The sequence below is a fragment of the Bemisia tabaci genome, chromosome 3 (assembly GCF_918797505.1).
Source record: "Bemisia tabaci chromosome 3, PGI_BMITA_v3".
NCBI lineage: Eukaryota > Metazoa > Arthropoda > Insecta > Hemiptera > Aleyrodidae > Bemisia > Bemisia tabaci.
The window spans coordinates 38,077,325-38,100,182 of record NC_092795.1 but is presented as its reverse complement, the minus strand read 5'-3'; the positions used below and the strand labels follow the sequence as shown (position 1 = coordinate 38,100,182).

The 22,858-nt window shown below is 35.4% G+C and overlaps 2 protein-coding genes across 4 annotated transcripts; both read right to left on the bottom strand.

Moving 5' to 3' along the window:
• Positions 1-88: 88 nt before the first annotated feature.
• Positions 89-5,385, bottom strand: PCNA (Proliferating cell nuclear antigen). The gene is made up of 5 exons (XM_019054346.2): positions 5,002-5,385; positions 4,020-4,185; positions 2,924-3,068; positions 2,433-2,572; positions 89-817 (listed from the first exon to the last, which is right to left on the bottom strand). Exons 1-5 carry the CDS (start codon positions 5,220-5,222, stop codon positions 704-706), a joined length of 786 nt encoding a protein of 261 aa, XP_018909891.1. The 5' UTR covers positions 5,223-5,385; the 3' UTR covers positions 89-703.
• Positions 5,386-6,488: 1,103 nt separating this feature from the next.
• On the bottom strand, positions 6,489-22,714 carry LOC109038976 (uncharacterized). Of its 3 annotated transcripts, none has more exons than XM_019054260.2 (11): positions 22,091-22,714; positions 20,288-20,450; positions 17,663-17,856; positions 16,258-16,418; positions 15,292-15,410; positions 14,157-14,242; positions 12,920-13,143; positions 11,820-12,084; positions 10,919-11,158; positions 9,580-9,924; positions 6,489-8,760 (listed from the first exon to the last, which is right to left on the bottom strand). In XM_019054260.2, the coding sequence occupies exons 3-11, from the start codon at positions 17,834-17,836 to the stop codon at positions 8,314-8,316; spliced, it is 2,061 nt and encodes a 686-aa protein (XP_018909805.1). In that variant the 5' UTR covers positions 17,837-17,856; positions 20,288-20,450; positions 22,091-22,714; the 3' UTR covers positions 6,489-8,313. The 3 variants fall into 3 exon arrangements, with proteins under 3 accessions (XP_018909805.1, XP_018909804.1, XP_018909803.1); XM_019054259.2 differs by having other exon boundaries at positions 20,292-20,450; positions 22,091-22,713; XM_019054258.2 differs by lacking the exons at positions 20,288-20,450; positions 22,091-22,714 and adding an exon at positions 18,332-19,633.
• Positions 22,715-22,858: the final 144 nt, after the last annotated feature.

Sequence of the window (22,858 nt, the reverse complement as noted above, 5' to 3'; positions counted from 1 at the left end):
TGAAATGATAATGAATAGCTCCGAGGTAGAATTAGATGAGCTCATAAAAATATAGAGAAGTTTTGTTTTGTAAATGAGGTGACTAAGATACTTTCATGAAAATTTATTCACCGAGCGTATAAAAAATAACAAAATACATTTACACCGGGCAGAGACATTTTTTTAAGAATATCTTGCAAAAAGTAGCTGAGGTGATAGGAATTCAAGAATGTGTCTATGAAAAATAAAATTCTAAAAAGTTAGACACAACCGCTTTTGACGGGGCTACAAACTTTAAAAAATAAATAGCCACTGGACTGACTTATACACGTGCAGACTTTTTTTTATCTTTCATCTGAGAATGTACTTGACTACCAGCTGCATAGTTGCCAGTATTGCGGATGTTGAACAACTTCAAGTATTCTGTGATGCAGCAAGTACAAATAGAGGTAGGAAGCAAATCAAACAAATGTTTACCTACATGATTACTAAATTCGTGCAATTGTCTGACACTTAACTAAGACGGCAATACATGTAAAAAATTGAATAAAAATATTTACAAATGAGAATTGAGTGCAGTGTCTGCAGAATAGAACTGGGGCAAACTGCTGTGGACAAAAAATTGGAAATTGAGGAGGAACTGTACACCTCACATTGAAATCTGGTTTGAATACTTGAAGAAAAGTAAAAATATACGCTTACAATGTTTGGAGCGCAATTACACTTAATTGTTTTCATCCTCTTCAATTTTTGGGGCTAGGTAATAGCGAATATGACCAATTTCACCAATTTTGTACTCAACGACTAAAGGCACTTCAGCAGACATTGACAGACAGACCTACAAAAAAGATAGATTTTATGAGTTTCAAGTCATTAGGTTCCTGCCAACGCAGCAATTCAGTCAGTAGTGAATTGTGAAGCTTGTGATAAAGCAACGCAGATTCATACTAAGTTGGATTTACACTGAATTACATTAATATTCTCAATTAAGTAATGACATGGCTTATGCAATGAGTTAGGACCTGAGATTTTTTCAAGAGTGGAAATTTGCTCCGGACAGACTACTTAATCTGTTCCCTCACATAACTTTTCTACCGTCACCTCAACTCAAGCTAGACCACTATTGAGTTATTAGCAAAATTTCATTACCATACAACAGGTGACGCTTGGATAGGGTGTCTACTTGCTTTGCAAATAAAATTACTGTCTTTCTCCTGATCCTTAGACCCTTCCTGCAGCAACTGTCTGTTCGCTTACTGCATAACTATTGAACTATTGATTTTGAAATTGACTGGATGGAAGTAGAGCATGAATGGCAGTTTTTTTAGAAATTAGTAAAACGATCTCTATAATTAGCCTAGATTAGAAATAAGGTAATTATGCATGTTGAGCACAAATTGCTAGGACAATTTTGTCACTTCTCTAACAAAGCAACAACTAACAAGAGGTGGTTTAGATAGGTCTGGTGGTGACGGTGAAAATAGCAAATGATCTCGCTGCAATTGACTAAAACATTCTTTTGACGCCCTGTGCAAGTTGCATTCCCAATGAAAAGATAATGCAGAAACACGAGAGTTTCAGAATTTCCTGAACCTGAAATAAAATGTTTGGAATTTTTCTTACTTTCAAAACTGATTTGAAAATTTGAATGATTCAGGACCTGCAGGCACCCAAATATACCAAAAAAAGTTGGTCGACTTGAAATCAACAGAGGCTATACATTTAGATTCGTTGCAAAACCATAGATAGTAAGTTCTGTCATATTCTAAAAGATAGCTAATCTGTTCAGGGCAAACTATGAACTTATTACAAGTGTACACAAAGTTTCAAGTCTTCCCCCATTTACTTCCAGAATTCATAATTTGTTCCCCCTGGCAACTTGGAAAGTATGAGAGGGAGAAAGAGAAAAAAAAATCTGTAAGTTTTTTTGCAGGGTCGGAAAATTTCTGCATTTCTCCAAGTGGACACCACATTGGCAGGGACTTAGATCAAAGCAGAACTTTCTTTCACTGCGTAGTTTCTCAGTTTATTACATTAGTATTTGACCATTGGTTTGCTTTCTGACCTCTTCCATTCACCATTTCTTTGTTAACTCATTGAAATCTTGATTGATTGACGAGATCTGCAATACTTGATTGCAGAGCTCATTCTCTCTTCAAATCAGAGTAGTTAGAGAAGAGTTAATTGAAATTGGAGCCCATCTTCTTGTTTTCTATGACACTGACGGTAGTTGAAGAGATTTCCAGCTTGGAGAGGTAAGGGTATATGTACAAGTGCCTTGGTCCAAAAAATTGAGAAAACATCAACCTCATGATCACTCTTCGCATAAAAACGCAGTGTTTCAACTGCAACAGCTGAAGATTTTAAACAAAATTTTTCATAAAATTGTTGTCGAAATTTTTGGAGCCACGTATCGAGTGTTTAATTTATTACAGAATGGGAAACAAGCATACCTGCGGTGATAATGGAGTGGCTTTCGTGAAGTAGTTTAAGTACCGGCAAGCAAAAGTCAATGATACTTTCTCTTGCATTTCAATTGAGACAGCCTCATCTTCTTTGTCAACGTTGGCAGTTTGTGCTAGTTTAATATTTGCTGCAAAAAGAAAAAGAAAAAAACTTAGAGAACAAAAAAGAGATAGAACAAGTGTAACCTACTTTCACGAAGAAATTTGATAAATTATTGGAGTAAATTTTCAGACACCTACTTTAATCGACTGTGGTGCTTTTGATTTTATGAAACTGCGTTTAGGACAAAAAGGTCCAACAAATTTAAACAATTAGGTGTGTTAACAGTAACTGCCCGAGACTGTCTTTTTCTTTCCTTTCAGATAATTTAGAATTTGCCAAACATTATCTTGGATACGATTAATTGAAGACTTCTTTTTCTAAACAAGAAAATCAGAATTTTAAAGAAATTACAAAGGGTGTAATATTTTATGATTACCTGAGCCGATGTCGCCAGCTGCTGAAAATTTAACTCCTTCTTTTGTACATGAGATAACTACAGACTCCCCAAACTGGCTCAAATCTCGACAGATCCTGGCGAATTCTGCAGATGGAAGCTTGATGACGCAAGAGTAGTCTGTTTCCTAAAGTATCAAGATAACAAGAAAAACAAAAAGATGATCAGGATTAAGTTGATATACTGCACCAAGAATGAGAACACTTCGACGGCGTAAGTCCGCAATCACATATCTTCTTTGCAGTGTCTGAAAATCTCCGCCTCTATGTTATTTTTTAAGGAGAACAAATTGACATCATTCCTTGAGGTTTATGCAAAATTTTTTTTGCACAGAGAAGAAAGATCACAGCAGTTTTAAGGAATTGCCGTAGAGTGGTTTTCTGTTTAAAATATGAAGTATGACAGGAAGTCTGCGACGTCGCAAATCGAGCTATGTGATTGCCAACTTACACTGTCGAATTGTTCAGCTGCTATTATTGCTGATAGTTAGTGACCGATAACTGGAGGTTCTAATGGAGATGTGCCTGCTTATTTGTATTTGTTGTGAACAGTGCACTTCCCTCTTGGAAGCACATGAAATTGTGGGTTTAAAAATTTCCAGCACACTCACCCAAAATTGTATTGATTAAAATCAAAGAGACGACAAAATTCTACTGCCTGCTTATTTTTTCTTCAAACAGCTGAACTGTAGCCGAAAGGCTACGCAGTCAGGTAGTTTCTGCACCCTGTGTGATGGCTACTTCTTGGCAGATAGTATATAAATGGAGAACATCCTTATTACATGATGGTTCACACAATTTAGCAATTTAATTCCAAGTATCGAGAGGTTCCAAAACCATATTCTTAATTCATTAGTATTCCATTAAGACAGCATTATTTATAATATAATCAGATAAGGTCGGTCAAGTCACTCTTATCGTTTCTACAAAACTTTCTTCTCCCTTTCCCCTGACTTTTCAGGTTTGCCCTGACCTTCGGATTTCCTGTTTCCCTGGTTCTTCCTGATCATTATTTACAAATTAGAAGATCGCAAAACAAAAATGAGTGTAAACAAAATAAGATTTAGAGCAAAACCTACCGGGATTCCTAAGTGTTCTTGATCGAGGTTCATAAGTTTCATTTCGTAATCTGACATTTTTTCTTGGTTGGGAGACTCGAACATGAATGTAACAGAATCAGCATTATCTTGCGCCTTCATGGTCATAATATCATCATTACCAGCACATTTCATGATTTTGGTCATGCTGAAAAGAGAAACAAGCAAATCCATCAAATTGAGACAGAAGAAGAGAAATAAACAAGATGGAGGTAAAATAAGCCCCTTTCGCGGGTAGGGGTTACAAGCGGGTGCTGTGACTACCCTTCATTAACTCTTATAATTAAATGAAGGTAGCAGATCATCAGTGATTATGTTAAGAAGTCATGGTAAAGAACTAATAACTTGGACTTCAACTCTACTTTTGGGCAGATGAGTCGGGACTTGGTCGAGATAAGGTGAAGTGCACACTGCTCGTTATCAAATGTCAGTCAGATTGACTGGGAATGGAAAATCAATTCTATAACAGCAAAGAGGCCTACGCCTGTCTCATCAGGCCAACAAAGCCAGAAATAATTGCAACAATGAGGCTACATAGCGCTCAATGCAACTAAACGAGAGATTTCCCTCCAAAAATTCAATGCTTTGTTGCGGCGAGGTTTCGCTGCGATGTTGCGCAATTTCATCAGCATTCTTGGATGAGGTCCTTTTCTGAAGACTACGGAAATTAATGATCACATTGATTACATTCATACATAAGTCAGATTAAGCCAATGTGATTTCCATTAACTGAGAGGGGACATGAGGGCTTATGGACAATGGAGATTAGAATCGACTTGAGTGAATAAGTGCGAGGTTAGTTAGGTGCTGGAGAGGATAGGAAATATTAGAAAAAATGTTGATGTACAACTGGCTCCTGGCAGAGATATTGTGAGAGAGATAAATCTTCAGGTGGTGATGTTGAGATAAGGTGTGGACATGGGCAAGACTTGAGCGCTGAAAGCATGAATCATTAGCGCGTTACCTGGCAAGGTTGATGCCCATTGAGAGGTTTCTGTCACATCTGTACTGATCAAAGCCATCGCTCCTTAAATTTAAAGAGACTAAACTGACGTGAGAGCTGTCCATGGCTTGTAGCTGGATCCCTGAATCTGAACAATCAAAGGTGGCTTCATTGAGAAGCTCTTTGATGGCTTCGAGCACTTTCTTGAAGATGGAACTTTGAACTAATCTTGCTTCGAACATTTTGAAGGATTATAGATTAAACACGACACACTAAAGACAAAAATTCAAGAGAGATAAGCAAAAAGACTAGAAAACACGGGCACGTTGATGGACCAAATCAAACCGCAGGCCAAAGATATAAGGACAAAGGTTTCGAGGAGCAGAAGGCTGAAAAAGACGAGGAGAATGAGAATTTGGCGCCAGAAATCCCGCCTAAAATTGTTTTGATATGAAAGCGCTCTCTAGGGAATAAATGTGTAACTACTTGTGCCGCGCTTTCTCTACCCGCGAATTTCAATTTTGCGCGTGATGGTCCCGGCTGCCGCAATCTCGCACCAACTTTGTGACCGAAATCAGAAGTAATGTCGATTGAGGTGGATAATCACTTCTCCCCCTGCACTGTAGGGTTTACTTAAGGGCTATTTTGATCGAATTCATGGCTGTTTATCAGATGTTCCCGAGGCCCCCCCTCTCCCGCACACAGCAAACTTTCGTTAAGCCTAGATTATGATGAATATACCTTCTCTTAGGGAATGTGACTTGGTTTTTTACAAAAAAAACCTGAGAAGTTAATAGGCCTTTACTAATGTAGTTGACATAATTCTGGTCAAATCTGTCGAATTAAAGTATGAGGACTCACGAAGTGAACTGTGAGCAAGTCGTGGTAAAAATGTTTGAAAGATATGGAATAAAACATTAGTCCATACAAATATTATGGGCTTTGAAGATCGAAAAAGGTATTTCAATTTTTTGTTGATATTTGCGAAGACCGGATGATTTTCCTTAACTGAGACCATCGAGCCTCATTTTAATACAATTTATGTCACCTATTAGCCTCATGGTGCATCCTATGGCTTATCCCTCCGCCTTCCTTCTGCGCAAGAAAAAAATCACAAAATTTTTGGCAAGCATAAAATTCAGCTTGTGTGCATTACTTTGGGTTCGTTGAATCAGAATCAGTTTGCAGTGCCAATACGAAATTTTCTACGAATTTATTTGTAAGAGACTATTTCACAATACTTGTTCACTTTTTCAGTGCTGCTTAAACATTTTGTTGAAACAGTTTCAGACAAAAATATTCGCATTTCTTATTGGCACTGCAAAGCGAATTTACATCCATGAATCTATAGACCAATGAAACAAGCACAAAAAATTGTTGGGCACATTCAACTCAGGTAGTGCAGGCACAGGGTCAAGTTATCATGGTTCTCAGGATCTTACCCAAATGACGATTTATTCTAGGTTTTGTAGCTAGTGTAAAAAGAATGATGAATAAAAACACAGATATAAAATTGATGTAAATAATAAATTTATGTACAAAAATTACAAGAGACAAGTTTGTCGATGGAATAAAATTGAAAACAACTTTTCACACCAATTTAAAAAATCTAACGTAAAAAATTTAGGTACAATGTATTGTGGTTCATTCTTACTTTCTAGTTTTTACAGGTAATTTTAGAACTGAAAAAACAGCCATAGTTTTCGAATATACTAGAGGATAATTAAAAACTTGGACTGGGTCAATAAATTAAATTAACAATAATAAAAACAAAAGTTCAAAACAGAAACATAACAGAGACAACGATAAAACTTGAATAAGTAAGGTTTTGAACAAAATTTTGATTTGTTCCTTTTCTGAAAGTAATTACACGTAATAATGGCAAAAACAAAATCAGCCTCAATTGAGAACATTTCGAGCAGAGTGTAAAACATTGACACTTTAGAGACACAGAGAAGAGTCAGAAAAAAGAAAAGAAAAAAGTAGCTTAGGAATCTATTCTTTGTTTAGTAGTTTTTGTTGAGGACTTTTCTTGATTTCTACATGCTCAACTTAGTATTGTGGACTTGGCAAACATTTTGATTCAATGAACGTAGTCAGACTCATTTACAATTTCAATGGAGGTGAGAATACAAGAAAAGGAACCTGTTTTTGTACGCTAGGCTTGGTCTAAAATCTGATTTGCAAACTCAGAAAATTCCCAAAATCAACTTCACCAACAGTTTTCATCACTGAGAGAGCTCTAGTCCCTCGCATTCTGCATTTGATTGCATAAGAAATTATTTGAGGACTAGTAAAGACATTTTCCTAATTGTGGATGAGTATTTTAGAAAAATGCAGTAAAGTCTGTCCAATTCTTTTATTATACAATGGGAAAAGTCTGGAAGAGGGTCTCTGAAACCAAGACCAGTTCACACCAGTAGCGTGCGCTGAAATCTTGTTTCTCACTTGCACATTACCTGTATGCTCTTTGAGCCCATACGTAAGAAAAAAAAATAAGAGGCGAGCTGCAGCTTGCCTTATCTGTTTCCATCGCACCTGTGAATTCAAAGGATAGCAAGGTAATTTGCGAAAGAGAAACAAAATTTCAGCGCACGCCACTGGTTCACACGGATCAGTCACTGTACATTTTTTTGCAAAGCTCATTGCAAAATGATCCGGTAAGAAATGTATTGCATTTGGACTTCCTGGTGTCAATTCACACCAAAGTTTGGCCACAGGAATGACATATCTGTATAAATTGGTCTTAAATAAACTCACAAAAAATACTTTCTCCATGAGATTACATCTCCTTACTTTTTTGTTTGAAAGACTTCATGAAATTTCATTTAAAAACTATTTCTTGATAAGAAAATTATGATTCAAAAAGCTACCAAAATATCTCTTTAAAATTGCTCTGGTTCAGACTACAAATGAATTGAATGAATCAGCATAGTCAATCATAAGTTTGGGCTGCCTGAATTTCTATTAAAATGCGTTTTGAGACAAATTATTGGTGCTTTTCACATATTGTACATGAACAAGAAGGGATGACTGAGAATTTATCTTATAATGTTTAAAATTTTGCCTTTGGATATTTACACACTTTTTATGATTAACTTTTTAGTTTCCTAAAATTATTTAGGTAAACTTGAAAGCGTAAATTAATTTGCTATAACAACAAATTATGTAGGGCAGAAAAATTGGCTTCGTTAATAGTGATGTTTATTGTGGAATAGTGAAATGACTGTTGTAAAACAATACAGCAGCTTTATCTGATGAAAACCAGCTTTTTGCGAGGAAAGAGGAAGAACAAAGTTGTAGGTTCTCATTAAAAAGAGACACAATGATGAATTAAAATTCAAAGTTTAAAATATACTCCTTGAGTGCATTGGGAAGTGGCAGTTTGTTAACATGCATGGCGGGCTTGCGACCCAAGCTCTTGTAAACATGATGTCGTGCAATCTGTTTTAGAGATCGCGGTCTTGTGTACAGTTCCTTTAACAAATTAACCAATGCTGTTGCACGCATTGGAAGGACACCAGCTTCAAAGGCTTTGAGCAGACCACCCAAACAATCATAAAGCTCACGGTGACTCATTGAGAAGTAGTACAGCCAGATGATGGACGCAAATGTTGCGGAGGACTTGTGAAGCAATTCTTCTTTCCGCAAAATTAGAGTAACATAGTAGAAGAGGACATAGTGATTTCCCCTGAGGGTCCGTAACAGGACATTGGCTGTTGCAGAATTGTGGCATCCCGGGTCGAGTAGCGGAATTCGTAAGTCAGGATTTGCACCATACTATGAAGAAAAAGCATAAGGTTATAAATAAACAAGGCCATTCATCATTCAATATGATCATTAATACTTGCTACATGTACTTCGGAAGGTAGTGTAAAGAGGACGTGTAGATGCTCATTGCTATAATTTGAAGTTTTCATTTTCCTAAAGTTTTTAATTTACAGTTTTTACTTTATTTTTAACTTAAACTTTTGTAAAAAAAAAAAAAAAAAAAAAAAATACATGCCTTTCTTATTTTTAAAGTAAACTATTCCTTTCTTCTGAGCGGTGCTACGCATCAGAATTGTATTTTCTATAGATATCTTCAATTGCTTTGTATACAACATTCCTTGCACAGTATTATTTACTGATGATAATACATTTGAGGTGACCTGAGTTTGAAGATCCACCCATCCTGGCAATACAGATCACAACTTTTACAATCTTTAGCTTCACGGAAAAAAAAAAGAATTGCTGATTCAGCAATTCAATTGCTAAAAACAGTGAGTGCAATGTTTCAACGCAGATTTTACAACCAAAAAATGCTTCTTTAACCACCCCCGTGGTTAAAGTAGTTTACAATGTGGTTAAAGTAGCATTTTTTTGTTGTAAAATCTGCGTTGAAACATTGCACTCACTGTTTTTAGCAATTGAATTGCTGAATCAGCAATTCTTTTTTTTCCGTGTTGTTAAAAATTTGAAGATTTGTCTATTCTAATGCAGATTTGATTTTAAATCTGTCTGGGAAGCTGCCGTTCAAGAATCGACCAACACCACTGCAACTCTAATATATTCGCCATCTTAGGTAGGAAAATTAAAGAAAAGGTATAGTGTACTAACCTGCAAAAATATAAGAGTGAGCCTATAAACCTCTTGAAGCTGTAGCTCAGAAGGCTGACGTGACGCTTGGATCATATCCAGAATGGACTGGAGAATGTGCTGAGTACGTGGTGAAAACCGAATATTAGGGTCTAATCCATGCTGAAGTAAAATTGCAAGCAGGCTTCGTATAAACTCCATGTTCTGTACAGTTTTTGACTCATTCTCATCAGACCCCCTTCCGTTTTCCATATTTTCATTTGCTGAAAACACTAAGACATGCAAAGGTGTCAGGTTTGACCGCGTTGTGCAGTTGGGATTTGCTCCGTGCTTGCATAGAATACGTACACAATTTTGGTAGCAGACCTAGAACAGAGTGGCAAAGATGGTTATGGTTCAATGAGAGAGGATGAAAGAAAACAAATTAATTTTTGATGATACTTTATGTATTATACTAGGTTTGTGGTAACCATTGCAGTGCATACTTCAACTTTTGTAGAAGAGTTTTGAAAAGTAGAAATTCCGGGTTGCCACAGAATTTGGATAATGAAATTCCCCGATTTTTTCCTGATTTCTCTGAGATATTTTGATACAATTTCCTGACAATTGATAATATGCCAGACGGTTAAAAAGACATAATTTGAAGTTGTTTTCATGCCAAATTTGTTTGTTTGAAACATCAAACTCTTTCTATAAAGCAAATAAAGGTGCCTCAACAATTTTTCCTGGACTTTTTTGTCATTTTCCCTGATATTTCAAGGTTTTCCCTGACTTTTTAAAATTCCCGGACACTTTCCGGTTTTCCCAATTCCAGTTCTGAAATTCTTAAAATTCAAAAAACAAGTATTTATTTTCTTAATCCACAGCAATACATTCGGATTTGAGAGGTTGATTGGATTGCTGATAAGTAGGTAGATTTCTTATTGTTTTCGTTGGAGAAAACTCATGTCAAAATAGGTTTTCGAAGTCGGTAATCAGTCATATTTCAATTATCAAGGCTGTTTTGGTGATTCTGAGGTGCAGACTCAAGGAAACCCTTTAGTGCCATTCAATCTTGAATTAGAAAAAATGTCCCTTATGTTATTGTCCTCTTTTGAATATTGAAATTAAATGAATTCCAAAAATGAGAGAAACAAATATAAAGAGGGAAAAAAGGTAGATTTTGCATCAATCTCTCGCATCCCACTCAAACTTTTCTGTGAACCTGAGCACTAGCAAAATCAACCACAAATAACACTAGATGAGTACATGGTACAAATATTAAACAATGCACTTTCTTGTCACCAGTCTAAAAATTCTTGTGAGCCCATATATTCTCTTTAAAATGATGGAAAAATAACAGGAAACTTTGAACACAAACCTTCATTGTATGGGTTAGGTGATGAAGAGGATCTTTGTTTATTAGAGGTACTAGACAGACCATCAGTGGGACACTTCCGTCCCTGCCCACATTGTTTGGATTCCCTCCTTCTTGTAAAAGCATGTTGAGAAGTTCATAACGGAACTCCCAATCCTTTACGTGCCTCAGAACGCATGCCAAAGCACTGTTTCCAGGCTGGTTTATTGATGGTTGAGCACCTTTTGATAACAGAAACCGCATCTGAAACGATCAATGAGATAAATTAGTAGGTATACTTGTTTGGATTAAGTGCTTGAGTAGTTCTTTTAGTCATTGAATATATAAAAATGTCCGTATCACTGACTGAATACCAATTTCAAACATGAAATGCTTAGTTAATTAGACAGAATGCAAGATCTCTTGGATAACTCATGGGTACTCAGGTTCAAATCTTCTTTTTTTCTTCAATGACAGATACTCTCAACTTAGTTTAGTGTGAAGTTACCGTATTCTCACTTTTTCAGGCACCTAATATGTCAGACATATCCTGGTATTTCTGGAAAAAAAAAAAAAAAAAAAAAAAAATGAGAGGTTTGAAGAGCTGTTTTTCTACTGTGTTATTTGCATACAACAATATTGCACGTTAAGGCATTGCCACATGGCCATCATTGGTTCTTTTAGGACCGATAGCTTTACTGAAAGGTGCACTGGACTTTTAATAATTGAGATCTATCATTACTTTTGGAAAAATGCTTGAAATGAGCGTTGAAATTTGAATTCCTCAGAAGCCTCCAATTATCTGTTGAACTCAGTACGATGTATGATTTGAGAGATAGATTTCTATACTTAACTGATGCTTGAGAGTAAATAATTCTGACAAGACGAAACACCCCACAAAAATAAATGGATTTGTAGTGCTTACCAAATGCAGAACATCCCACTTGTTCCATGGAATCTCTGTGTCATATGCAATCCTGGCTTCCTCAATAGCATACCTCACAATCAAGCCATGCAAAGGTGTGTTGCCCAATGAATCAGGTTCGTTGATCTGTTTCTGTAGTCCGGACTCTAGGAGCAGTTTACAAGTGGCAAGGGTATCTTCTGCACTCTTACGACCAAGAAGAAAGACTAAGTGTAAAGCGTTCATTTGTTGCGTTGGCGTGACTACCGTCAGGTCAGCCCCATTACTGAAAAAAAGTTAAGGCTTAAGCTCAAAACTTTGAAAAATTATCATAGTTTGAATTCACTGTACTTTTATGGTATTTGAGAGAGGCTGTTAGGTAGAGATATTATCTTCATGAAGAAAATTTTTATGCTGGAAGATAACACAAGAAACGCCAAACCTTTTGCATTTGAATTCTTTTAGAGGGGGTCGCCTTTCCTGTACTTTCTGTAAACTTGAGTGGAGTCAATAAAGAGATGAAAAAAAGACTAAAAAATTATACTTGAGCACAAAAGCTGGCTACAACACAATATGTAAATGAAGGTGGCAAAAAATCTCTTCTCGGCCTGAATTGCTTAGATTAAAGTGTAGTAAGGCGGCAAAATTGTACTGCCAGCAACCTCCAACAGAAAAAACCAAGCTATGGATCCTTGATAGTTAAGGTACGTTCCTGCAGAGTTTAGCACATCATTTTACCATTTCACATATGTTAATCAATTCTGTCAACTGAAAGTCGACACTCAAGAGCAAAAGGTTAAGCTAAGCTTAAGAGGAAACACTTTCTAACGGTCTTTTAAAGATACACATATATTACACATAGAAACATACATATTCTTCAAAGGGAAACTTACTGTTTTTAAATTTTTTTTTATTTTTATTTTGTGAATAGTTATTAGAAAAATCGATGTTTCTGAAATTGGATTGCATTTCCCAGCAAGAGATTTCTACATAGATTCTAAGATTGCAACAATCTGTCATTGAGCACTCCGAATAGTGAGATATTTCTCCAACTGTGATTGACTCATCAGAATTTACAAGTTTCATACACAACAGTAAGAGAAAGCATAAAAGATGCATACCTTGATAATAAAGCTAAAAATTTTAATGGTTTTAAAACTGCATGATGCAGAGGGTAGTATTCATCAACACATTTTCCTATCTCATCTGATCGAACAGTGACCAGAAGTTTGACACATTCCCATGCTCCTCCCGCAACTGCTAAATGCAGAAGAGGCCTCTTTTGTTGCCATGGTAACCAATGTTCACCTTCATTTTGTTGCATCAAGCATTCCAAGACATTGGCCTAAAAACCCAGAAAATAAGACATTGACTTCTTTGAAAATGATTCAATAAAGTGTCAAAACTAAAGCTTGTAGAAAAACTTAAAAATAATACAAAGTGCCCAAGGTAATTGTCATGGGTCAAGAAAAATTTGGACATGTCTTAGTAAATCAAAATTCGTGATGAATGATTTTATTACGTAGAAATTTTAGTGGAATATTGGAATTATTTCTTGAATGAATTATAAAGCGTATATGTGTACCCGCTTCATTTGAATCTCAAGCCTACTGCTTCTTGTGATTTACCATAGTTGTTTCAGCTTAGTCGATGAGCACGACAAGCTAGCTGAAGTCTCCAAGGGCATCATAAATTGATTGTCTCCCTTTGGTATGAATTAAGAAACACTCTTTACTGACAACAGGTTTCAGAGGTAGTGCAACCGAGGCGGCTTATAGTTTCAACTATACTTATAACTCCAAGTGCCATACGGATGCAGCTGAACCGTAATTACTCTGTGTGACTATGGGTTCAATTCCTAACATCAGCACTACCTATCAAAGAAGATTGAAACAACACAGTCTAACTTGGTGGGGGGCATGGCCATGCTCTAAACATCCGCGCTCTGCAATGTCTGCCACAGTTTTTGAAAAGACCTACCGTTAGCTGAAGTCTGACCTACCGTCAGACGGCTGCTGAGCCTTGCGGGAATATGGAATGTGTCAATAGCACGAGGTTAAGGAGCACAGCCCAACTTCAGGATGCCTGATGGCAGAGTTTCTGCTAGTTGCTTTGGCTCCTTGACGCCCCTTGGCGCTTCGTTCGTCAGCCCGGCCCATACATTCCCAACATTTTTTGACAAGATTTGATACGGAGTACTCTCATGGTTTTCCATGGAAAAAAACCTTTTTTTCCACAATCAGCTAGCAGACCAAACCGAGATTGGGCGAGCTGCTGTAGCAGTAAACAGAATAGTATGCCTTTTCTTAAAAAAAAAAAAAAAAGTAGGTGCGCTGAACGAAAAGTGAAGAAACTAACCTGGTCACCATCAACCGCATAACAGATAGCATTTTGTACTTTATCTTTTCCTCTCTCAGCATTTAATCGGTCATTCACATAAACATCTGAAAGATTTGGAAGTAAAAAAGTTAGTTAGTGACTAAAGAAAAGAAAAAGTAAGTCTAATTAAAGGACATGAGGAGCTAAAGGTCCCTGGAACTAAAGGTTTTATTTTATTTTTCCAAGGACCCAAATTTCTTTATTAAGTTCTTTCGTCACCTTAAACTTGCTACCATTACGTAATATTTTTTTAGGGGGGGGGGGGGGTGATAATAGAGTTGTTTCAGGTGACAAAAGAGTTCAAGAGGGATTTACATCACTGTTTTGGAGTCTAGCTCATTTCAATCATTCATTTCATGCTTAAGTATCAGGGGGAAAATATCTTTTTTGAGATTGAATACACGATATTTTTGAAGTACCCTAAGAAAATTTTGATAAAATTTAAAGGAATTAAAATTAGAAGCAGTTTTTAAATCAGATAATCCAAGTTTACTTTCATTAACTGAGTTTTTCTGCAATAATAATTCAAAATAACTACAAAAGTACTGCAAAACAGCAACAGAACTATATTTTCATGCTTGTAAGTATACACACTCAACAGGTTGCATAAAATCGCAAAATTGGCATTAACAAACTTTAAATATTGTCAACCACGTCTTTCAGCTCATTTAGATTTGTCTTTAATAAACAAGATTTTTGGTTGGTCCACAAAATGTTTTTTTATCCATTTTACTGTCTTCAATTTGTAGATGAATACATGATTATCAACTTGTAAAGAAATACATGCTCAACTTAGCACTTAGGAACTTAAAATTTTCTAGGTAAGGTTCCTGAAATTTTTTTAAGCCAGCTCGTATTTTCACATTAAAGGAGAAACAGTGCGAAGATGCAGTCATTCATTTCTGACTTTATTTTCACCAAGAATGATGCAAGTTATCATTAAAATGCTTTCATGTTTAATGTTATGCTTTGGTTGTTTATTTTGTGATGTTTCGATGTCACATATTGATTCTTCAAAATACACAAAAATTTAAGTATCAGAATGATGTCCAATCCCAAATGATCCTGATAATTAAGATTTTTCTGGTATATCTAAGTCACAAAACTTTCTTACCTTCACACTGTTTCCCTCGTTCTTCACAGTTAGGGCTGTGAGAATGTGGCCAACACATTCGTGCTTCAACGTCCACTCTAGAACCATGCTTTAGAAGAAGTTCTACACACTCTAAGTATCTAGAAAGAGAGAAATTGGAGAGTTCATTAGAGGCAAATAATAAAGCTCTTCAAGAGCACAAAATTAAGTGGTGCAGCATGGTGCTCATTCTTTTCCACTGATATGTATCCAAATTTATTGTATTTATATAAATGGAATGGATTAGCCTCGAATAAAATATAAACAATGTGCGATTCAAATAATTTACAACTATTAGAAATAATAAGTATGTTGTAAATTTTAGCAGGAATCCTAGAATTTTGCTACTGAATTTGCTGTTTCTTCATCTACTCTTGAAAAATTTCTAATTTTCTTTTACAGATTGATTTCCTACGAAGTAAAGTTCTTCATTACACTGGAATTAACTCAGAAGCTGTCATTAAAAATTAGGAAACTCTCAGAGTCCTGAGAAAAAATTGGAAACTTTTTAAATCTACTAGAAATACTTTGTATTGGGGGAAAGAACTCTCTTTTGTACATTCGAAGCGTATTGAATTATTAGTTCATATTCAGTCACTATTAGAATTATTTGGTGCTGTGTACCTTTTTGCACAGTCTAGTTGTATTAAAATATTGGTTGGTGTACAGTCAGCATATACATTTTACCTTTTTACAAAATTCTCTCAAGATGAGGGAAAGTTAGGAGTGCAAATCTCAGTATCCTGGGCCAGATATGAGGATGAAATTTTTTACACTCTTCTCCCTTGCTTTTAGTTTCTGAGGGACTTTCTAAAGGCTTAAAATTATCTGAGGAGGAACGGTTCCTTTTCCAATGATGCGGCATAATCCACTTACCCAGCTTCCAGCTTCTAGGTACTTTCTAATCACTAAAATTTCAAACACCAGAAGAATTATTTTCATACTGACCCTTTTAAACATGCAATGTGAAGGGGGAATGAACAAGCACCGCGGTTTAGATCGACATTTCTTGACAGGATCCATCTCACCATGTCAACATTGTTCAGACCTACACATTTTTGCAATAAGTTATAACCCTCTTCATCATGAACCAGCAGTATATTTTCATTCTGAAATAAAAACAAAAATACAAAATAAATAAAAGTCACATCCAGCATAAATTGAATCAACTTGAAAACTTTTCAAAAAATCTTCTGCTCGTTTACATCTATGTAACTTAAAAATAAGTTCCACCGATTAGGAAGAAATACTTTGAATATTTTAGGGAAATAAGGCTGACACACAATATTCTTTTTTAAATTCTTTCTTAACATGTATGTAAAAAATAAAAATGCCAACATTTTCAAGTTTTCCATTTCATCTAGTTTTAGTTGAAAAAAAGACTTCCAAAGTTGCCAAAAAGCCAACTCAGTTTCAAACAAAAAAATATCTTGCAAAAGGATTTTGTGGCGCCTTAAGAAGAATTGACCACCCTGACAGATTTTACTGACATTTGTTTATTTACTTTATGATCACAATTGGGACAAGGATATGTATCTTGACTGTGCTTGTAATATTATTGCTCTTTGAAGTGAATGTTTGAGTCGTTTTTTGAAATGAAACCTTTCATTCACGATTTTAATTGTATGGCTGTCATGTTCCATTGGATTTTAGGTGTTTGAAACCGTGGTTTGTTGCCTCCGATGATGCCAAAAGCTTCAGCCCAGTGAAAAACACCCTATTTATAACTTGGGCTTTAAGCTCCTTTTTCCATCCAAAAAAGCTGTTCTGTGCTTTTAAAAAGAAACACGTTTCTCAATAAAATATACATTAGAAAAATTCCTTCCTGAGGCAATGCTTCGATCTTGCAACTGCCGTATTCATGAACGTTTGCAACCTTCACAGATTTTGACGGTGATTCGTCTCTTGTCTCTTGTATTGACTAACGAATAATGAGCTTATGAAAAAAATATGAAGTCCCTCCTTCAAAAACTTTCATAGAAATTTTCTTTGAAGCTCTATGCAATTTCAGGAAAACTAAAATTAAAATTGTATTTACTTACTGTGGATGAGAAATGCTATTAATCACAAAAAAATTCATCTAAGTTTCAAGTCTAATCAAACTAAAGTGACCATTTGTTGAAATGCCAAAAAAAGGAAATAGACTTAAAAAAAGGGGCCAGATTAGATTCAATGAGCCCTTTCTTATTCTAGAGGAAAGGAATTGGTATCTCATACTCCTAAGACTTCCAATGAGACCATAGTTGCTACAGCTTGCCCTGACACCAAAGTCACCACACGTCATAAGATGATGTTAAGCACAACATTTTGTAGAATAATTGTTTCCTGCTATTTTATCATTAGAAATAAATACCTTGGGTATCTGCGAGAGAAGACCTTGAAGTCTTTGACAAGTAACTCTAGGATTAGCTCTTAGTGCATCAAAAACCACTCGAATTTTAGATCTTGTCTGGTCAGAACAACCTCGATGATTGGCTGAAAGAAGTGCGCTTCCAGACTGGAAAAAATGGCTCAGCGCCCCACCCATGTTTCGTTCATTTAAACTACCTGGAAAACAAAAAATAAAAAAAATTATGAAAGAGAAAAAAACAAGGAGATGAAACTACAAATTCATGGGGAATATGTATTCTGAATAATTTCCTTCAAATTTTTTAGGTAATTATGTTTGCAATTCAATCTATATATCTGAGAATTTCAAAAAAATATGTATAATTTTAATAAAAAAAAAATTAATGATTTGTTGGGCGAAATTTGGCAATGTTCGAATGTTCATACAGTGTTCTTTCTGAGCATGGCAGAATTGAACTAAAATGCTTTGTACTTCATGTTTTTTTACAACTCGTTTGGGCAAAGAATAAGTATACACTCAATATCTTCTTAAAACCATTTCTCATGAACAATAAATGTAAAATTTAATGATAATTTAAAAAAAAACCTTGGATATCGCAATTGAATAAAACCAACAGCTAAAGAATTGTATCTCAAAGAACTATAAGGTAGAGAAATTTTTAGATTGACTGACCGTAAACGCAACTGCATGATTTAGGAGGCAGTATCATATTATCAATTTTTCTGCAAATTTCCAATTGAGAAGAGGAGGTTAGATTGCCCATCTTTCAAATTCATAAATGGAGTTGAACACTGTGCCTTGATGAGTAGATGCCACACCACCGTATAAAATATCAAATTCTTTCAAGCACAAAGGTGGGGGGGTTCAAGAATTATCTGAGCTATGTTACTGGGAGAGTACATGACATATCATATAAATATCGAGTTGGTGACTCAATGCTGCACAATGGATAAAAATAGCTTTAATCATTCTGGTGCATATGATCCAAACAGGAAAATTAAGACAAAGCTGAAATTTTAGCAAAAATAAAAATGTAGGATGTATGAGTGCATTTTGTGGTCACCATCCAAGGATTACCATGAAGGATAAAAAAATAGTTTAAAAACAAAAGCTTGAGTAGAAAACAAAATCTACAAGGGAATTTTTATAAATATTAAACTGCCTGGGAAAATACTGAGAGGTTTCGAAGATTACTGCCACCTGGGAGACATATTCATTGGTAATAGTTTGTATTCGTGAAATTTTAATCCTTTACTCGCCAACTTCTGGAGGTTGATATAATTAGTAGAAGTTCCTAGAATGTCATTTGTTTTTAAATTTTTAAACAAGTTTTCCTCTTTTCACGTTTTTCTTATGTCTCTTGTTTGTTAGGAGAGGGGATCTAACTATACTGTCACGAAAAAACCAGATTTTAAGTTTATACAAAGTGACTTTGTTCGGTTATTTCAATTCTTAGATTTTTGGAAAGTTTTAATCTCTCTGCAAGAGGAGAAAACCCCATCACTTTATTCTATTGGTGCTGCTCAAACTTACGAGTTTAAGATTTGCTATTCTAAATCCGTAACTTTACAAGCCCCCATTGTTTCTTCATGTTTCTCACATACAAATAATCAAATAGTTTCCAATGCCACTGCATTATCAGTACATCATTAAGTGATTTAAAATTTGCATAATGTTGAAAGTATGTTCAGATTAATTTTCTAGTGTACAAAGAAGGGAGTAATTCAAAAACATTTGTTTCAGAGAGACTTATACTCCATTCTTTTTTAAATTACTGGTTTTCCCCCTCTCTTGTTTGGTCCCCGGAAAAAATAAGCAGCAAAATAAATTTGTAAAAAATTATTCTAATGGAAGAAACACAGGATAAATTAAACGTTCTAAAGAAATATTTCAGCACTTAATTCAGATTCTTGATCTTCAGTGGAACTGTCCATCAAAGAAAAAGAAGGTAGGTTGGCACAAAAAGCATGAAATAGATGAGAGAAAAGAGGATGAATACAATTTGGAACAGCACAACTAAAGATGCATGTGTGTGGCAGGAAAAGGACTAACTTCATTTGCTGACAACCAAAATATCTCAAGCTGATAATTAGATTTCAAGCTTGAGGGAAAGATACGAGCAAACACGCCACACAGAGGAACGAAGCCATATGAATGCTTGAACTTTAAACAATCAGGTCGTTCTTAAAGAGTCATTTACACTTCCATCATTTTAATTGGGTAAGAGCAGGGCTGACCTTATTGAGGAGCTTACCAGTCTTTTGCTGTGGCCTTCGTAAAAGCTATTGTTCACAGTTATACTCAATTTTAGAAATTCAGGGGATAAGAGGGTGGGGAGCACAACATTTAGAGTTTGCATCCAAGGAGATGTTGCCTTCAAAAAAATAAATTTGTATAGACAAGATACAACCTAATTTCAAATTCATAAAATAGGGGGGTGGGGGGATGAAATGTATAACTATCAAAATAAACCTTAGAATAGTATTTTTTTGGACTTCAGAATAAGATGTTTAGCAAGAAAAAAGTAATGATTTTGTATTATACAGCTCGTGCAAACTTGAAAAAAAAGGGTAAATACACAAAGACAAATAAAAACAAACTCTAAAAGGAGGAAAACAAATTACTTACTTACATGAATGAAACTGATGAAAGGTTAAATTTACGCAACTTGCATGCCTCCTCAGACTAGGAAAATGAAGTGATTGGGAATTGTGCTTTCATGTCCTAAAAGAATGTTTATAATACCTTCAAAACAAGATAAGCTACAAAATGCATTGCCAGTCAATCTGTCCTGGTGAAAAAAAAGAGGAAACATTTTATTAGTTACATGATCAGTTGACAGAAACGTCGTCCAGACAAATAATTAAGTTGGGAAAGTTTGAGTTTTTGAATTTTTAGTGATTTTATTCTTGGCATTATTAGGTTTGTGATACTATTCAAATATTTTAGGATGACTGGCCAATTATATCTTAAGAATTAATTACACACAGGTGAGTAGGTACTCACAGATGGGTCACTTACTACTTAGTTGATCATTCAATGGTTTGACAAATGAAAGGTCGGTGTACGATAATAATATTTTACAGCTTTTATGTTTATGGTGAGAGCGCCAGACACTTGATTGGCTAATGAATTCAAGATAGATACCTATCTGCTGAAGAAAGTATACCTACTACGGTACTTTTCATTCAATTTATACTATTTTATTTACAGTAATGCGTTTATATATTTTGACGGTGTAAATCTGCAATCCCATAACTCGTTTGCGGTGTCTGAAAATCTCCGCCTCTATGTTATTTTTTTAAAGGAGAACAAATTGACATCATTCTTTGAAGTTTATGCAGAAATTCCTTCGCATAGAGAAGAAAAATCACGGCTGTTTTGAAGAATGGCCGCTGAGTAGTTTTCCATCTAAAAAATAAAGTATGACAGGAAGTCTACGACGTCGCAAACCAAGTTATGTGATTGCCAACTTACACCGTCGATTTGTGTATTATTTTCCATAAAAGAAGACTGTGTTAGTAATAAAAATGATCATTAATTTGGGTAATAAAGGTTGAAAATAATACTGTGCAGGACATAGAGTGGTATGGACGTCTGCTAAAAATTTTAGAGGATAGGTGGCCATCTAGTTTGTTAACAGAAGAGAGCCAAAGTCACCATCTATTCTTTAAAGGAGAGTAGTCATGAATCATATTGAGTGATAACAATGGGTCATCATTTTCTTTAAAGAATATAGGTGCGCATTAAGTAAGATTAAGGAGGGAGCCAAGCCACCTGTCTTACAACCTTAATTTTCATTAGGGTCATGCTGAGTGTAGAAGCTGGTGAATCAGCATAAATAACTTTGAACCAGGAGGTCTCTATCGTGGTTGCACTGAAAGGAGAAGCGCTGAGTAATATTTGAGCCCACTTCACACAGTGCTTATTACCGCTCAACTTTACTTCCCAATTTCTAGAACAATTTTTTTTACTAAGTACCTAATTCAAGTGGGAAACATTTTCATCCCATTGAGTTGTAGGAAAAGTTGGATGAAAAATTGAACTGTGTCAATTAAGATTTGATTCACAGACCGGCTTACCTCAGCTCTTAGTCTATCTAGCAATACATTGATCAAAAATACCAAATACCTGACTAAGTACCTTTTCAACAATCATATCCTTAATTTTCCAGACAACCAATTTCTCAAAGACAGTCACTAAGTAATAGTCTATTTATTCCATAGTTGATAACAGCATATCTACCTGTCCAGGTATCCTTGGTCAAAAATTATCATTTTGACAGACTACTTGAGGCACATAAGTTAAGTTAAGGCACATGACGTGCATAAATGATGAAATTGCGGGCTAATATGTACCATAAAAAGAAAATTTCACTCATGATAGTTGAAACTCCTGACTGTCCTGTGACCCAAAAAGAACAGTACTTACTTCTCTAAATCAATAGCTGAGTTCTGCAAATTATCCTCTGATAAACACTCCCAGAGTGTGTATTGGTGATGAACATTCTAAGAATTATTTCGTGACAATCGTAGACTTATTAGAATCGATGGAAGTTTCTTCGGCATTCAAATACAAAACATGAAGAGGTCAGTCATTAAAAACTCGCACGCAGTTAGTCGAGAAGAGACGCAAAAACGAAATTCCGCTGATAAGGAAAATCTGCGTGAGATGGATGAGAAAATGACAGAGCTTCACACACACGACTCACAACTTCGCTTAAAAAAACTTCATTGAAACTTGGGAAGTTGTACTTTATAAAGTTGCACCAACATAATTAAAATGTTTAGAAGTTATGATTTGAATGTGCACGAATGATAGTATGGTAGTGATAAAAACTAACTAGTCTAATTTGTAAGTAAGTAGTCACAGTGGAAAGAAAAACAGAGAGATAATCGGCCCACCCCTTTTTCTCTCTCAATGCCTTGTTGCGTCAATTAAACTAATTCAACATTTAATTATGATGTAGCAGTCCTTCCAGTACCTTTCCTTCCATATAATAGTGTCAAAAATTGTGATAAGCAAGATAAGAACTGTAACTAGGCACCACCGTACTAAGTTTGTTTTAAGTTCATATTCCTTTGTCAGGATTCAGGAACGAAGTACGCAAAATCCTTCTTCTGAAACAGCAAAACCTTCAAAAAAGGTTGCTGGGTGAACCAGCAATGCAATATTCCGTGTTCTTACTCGCACACACAC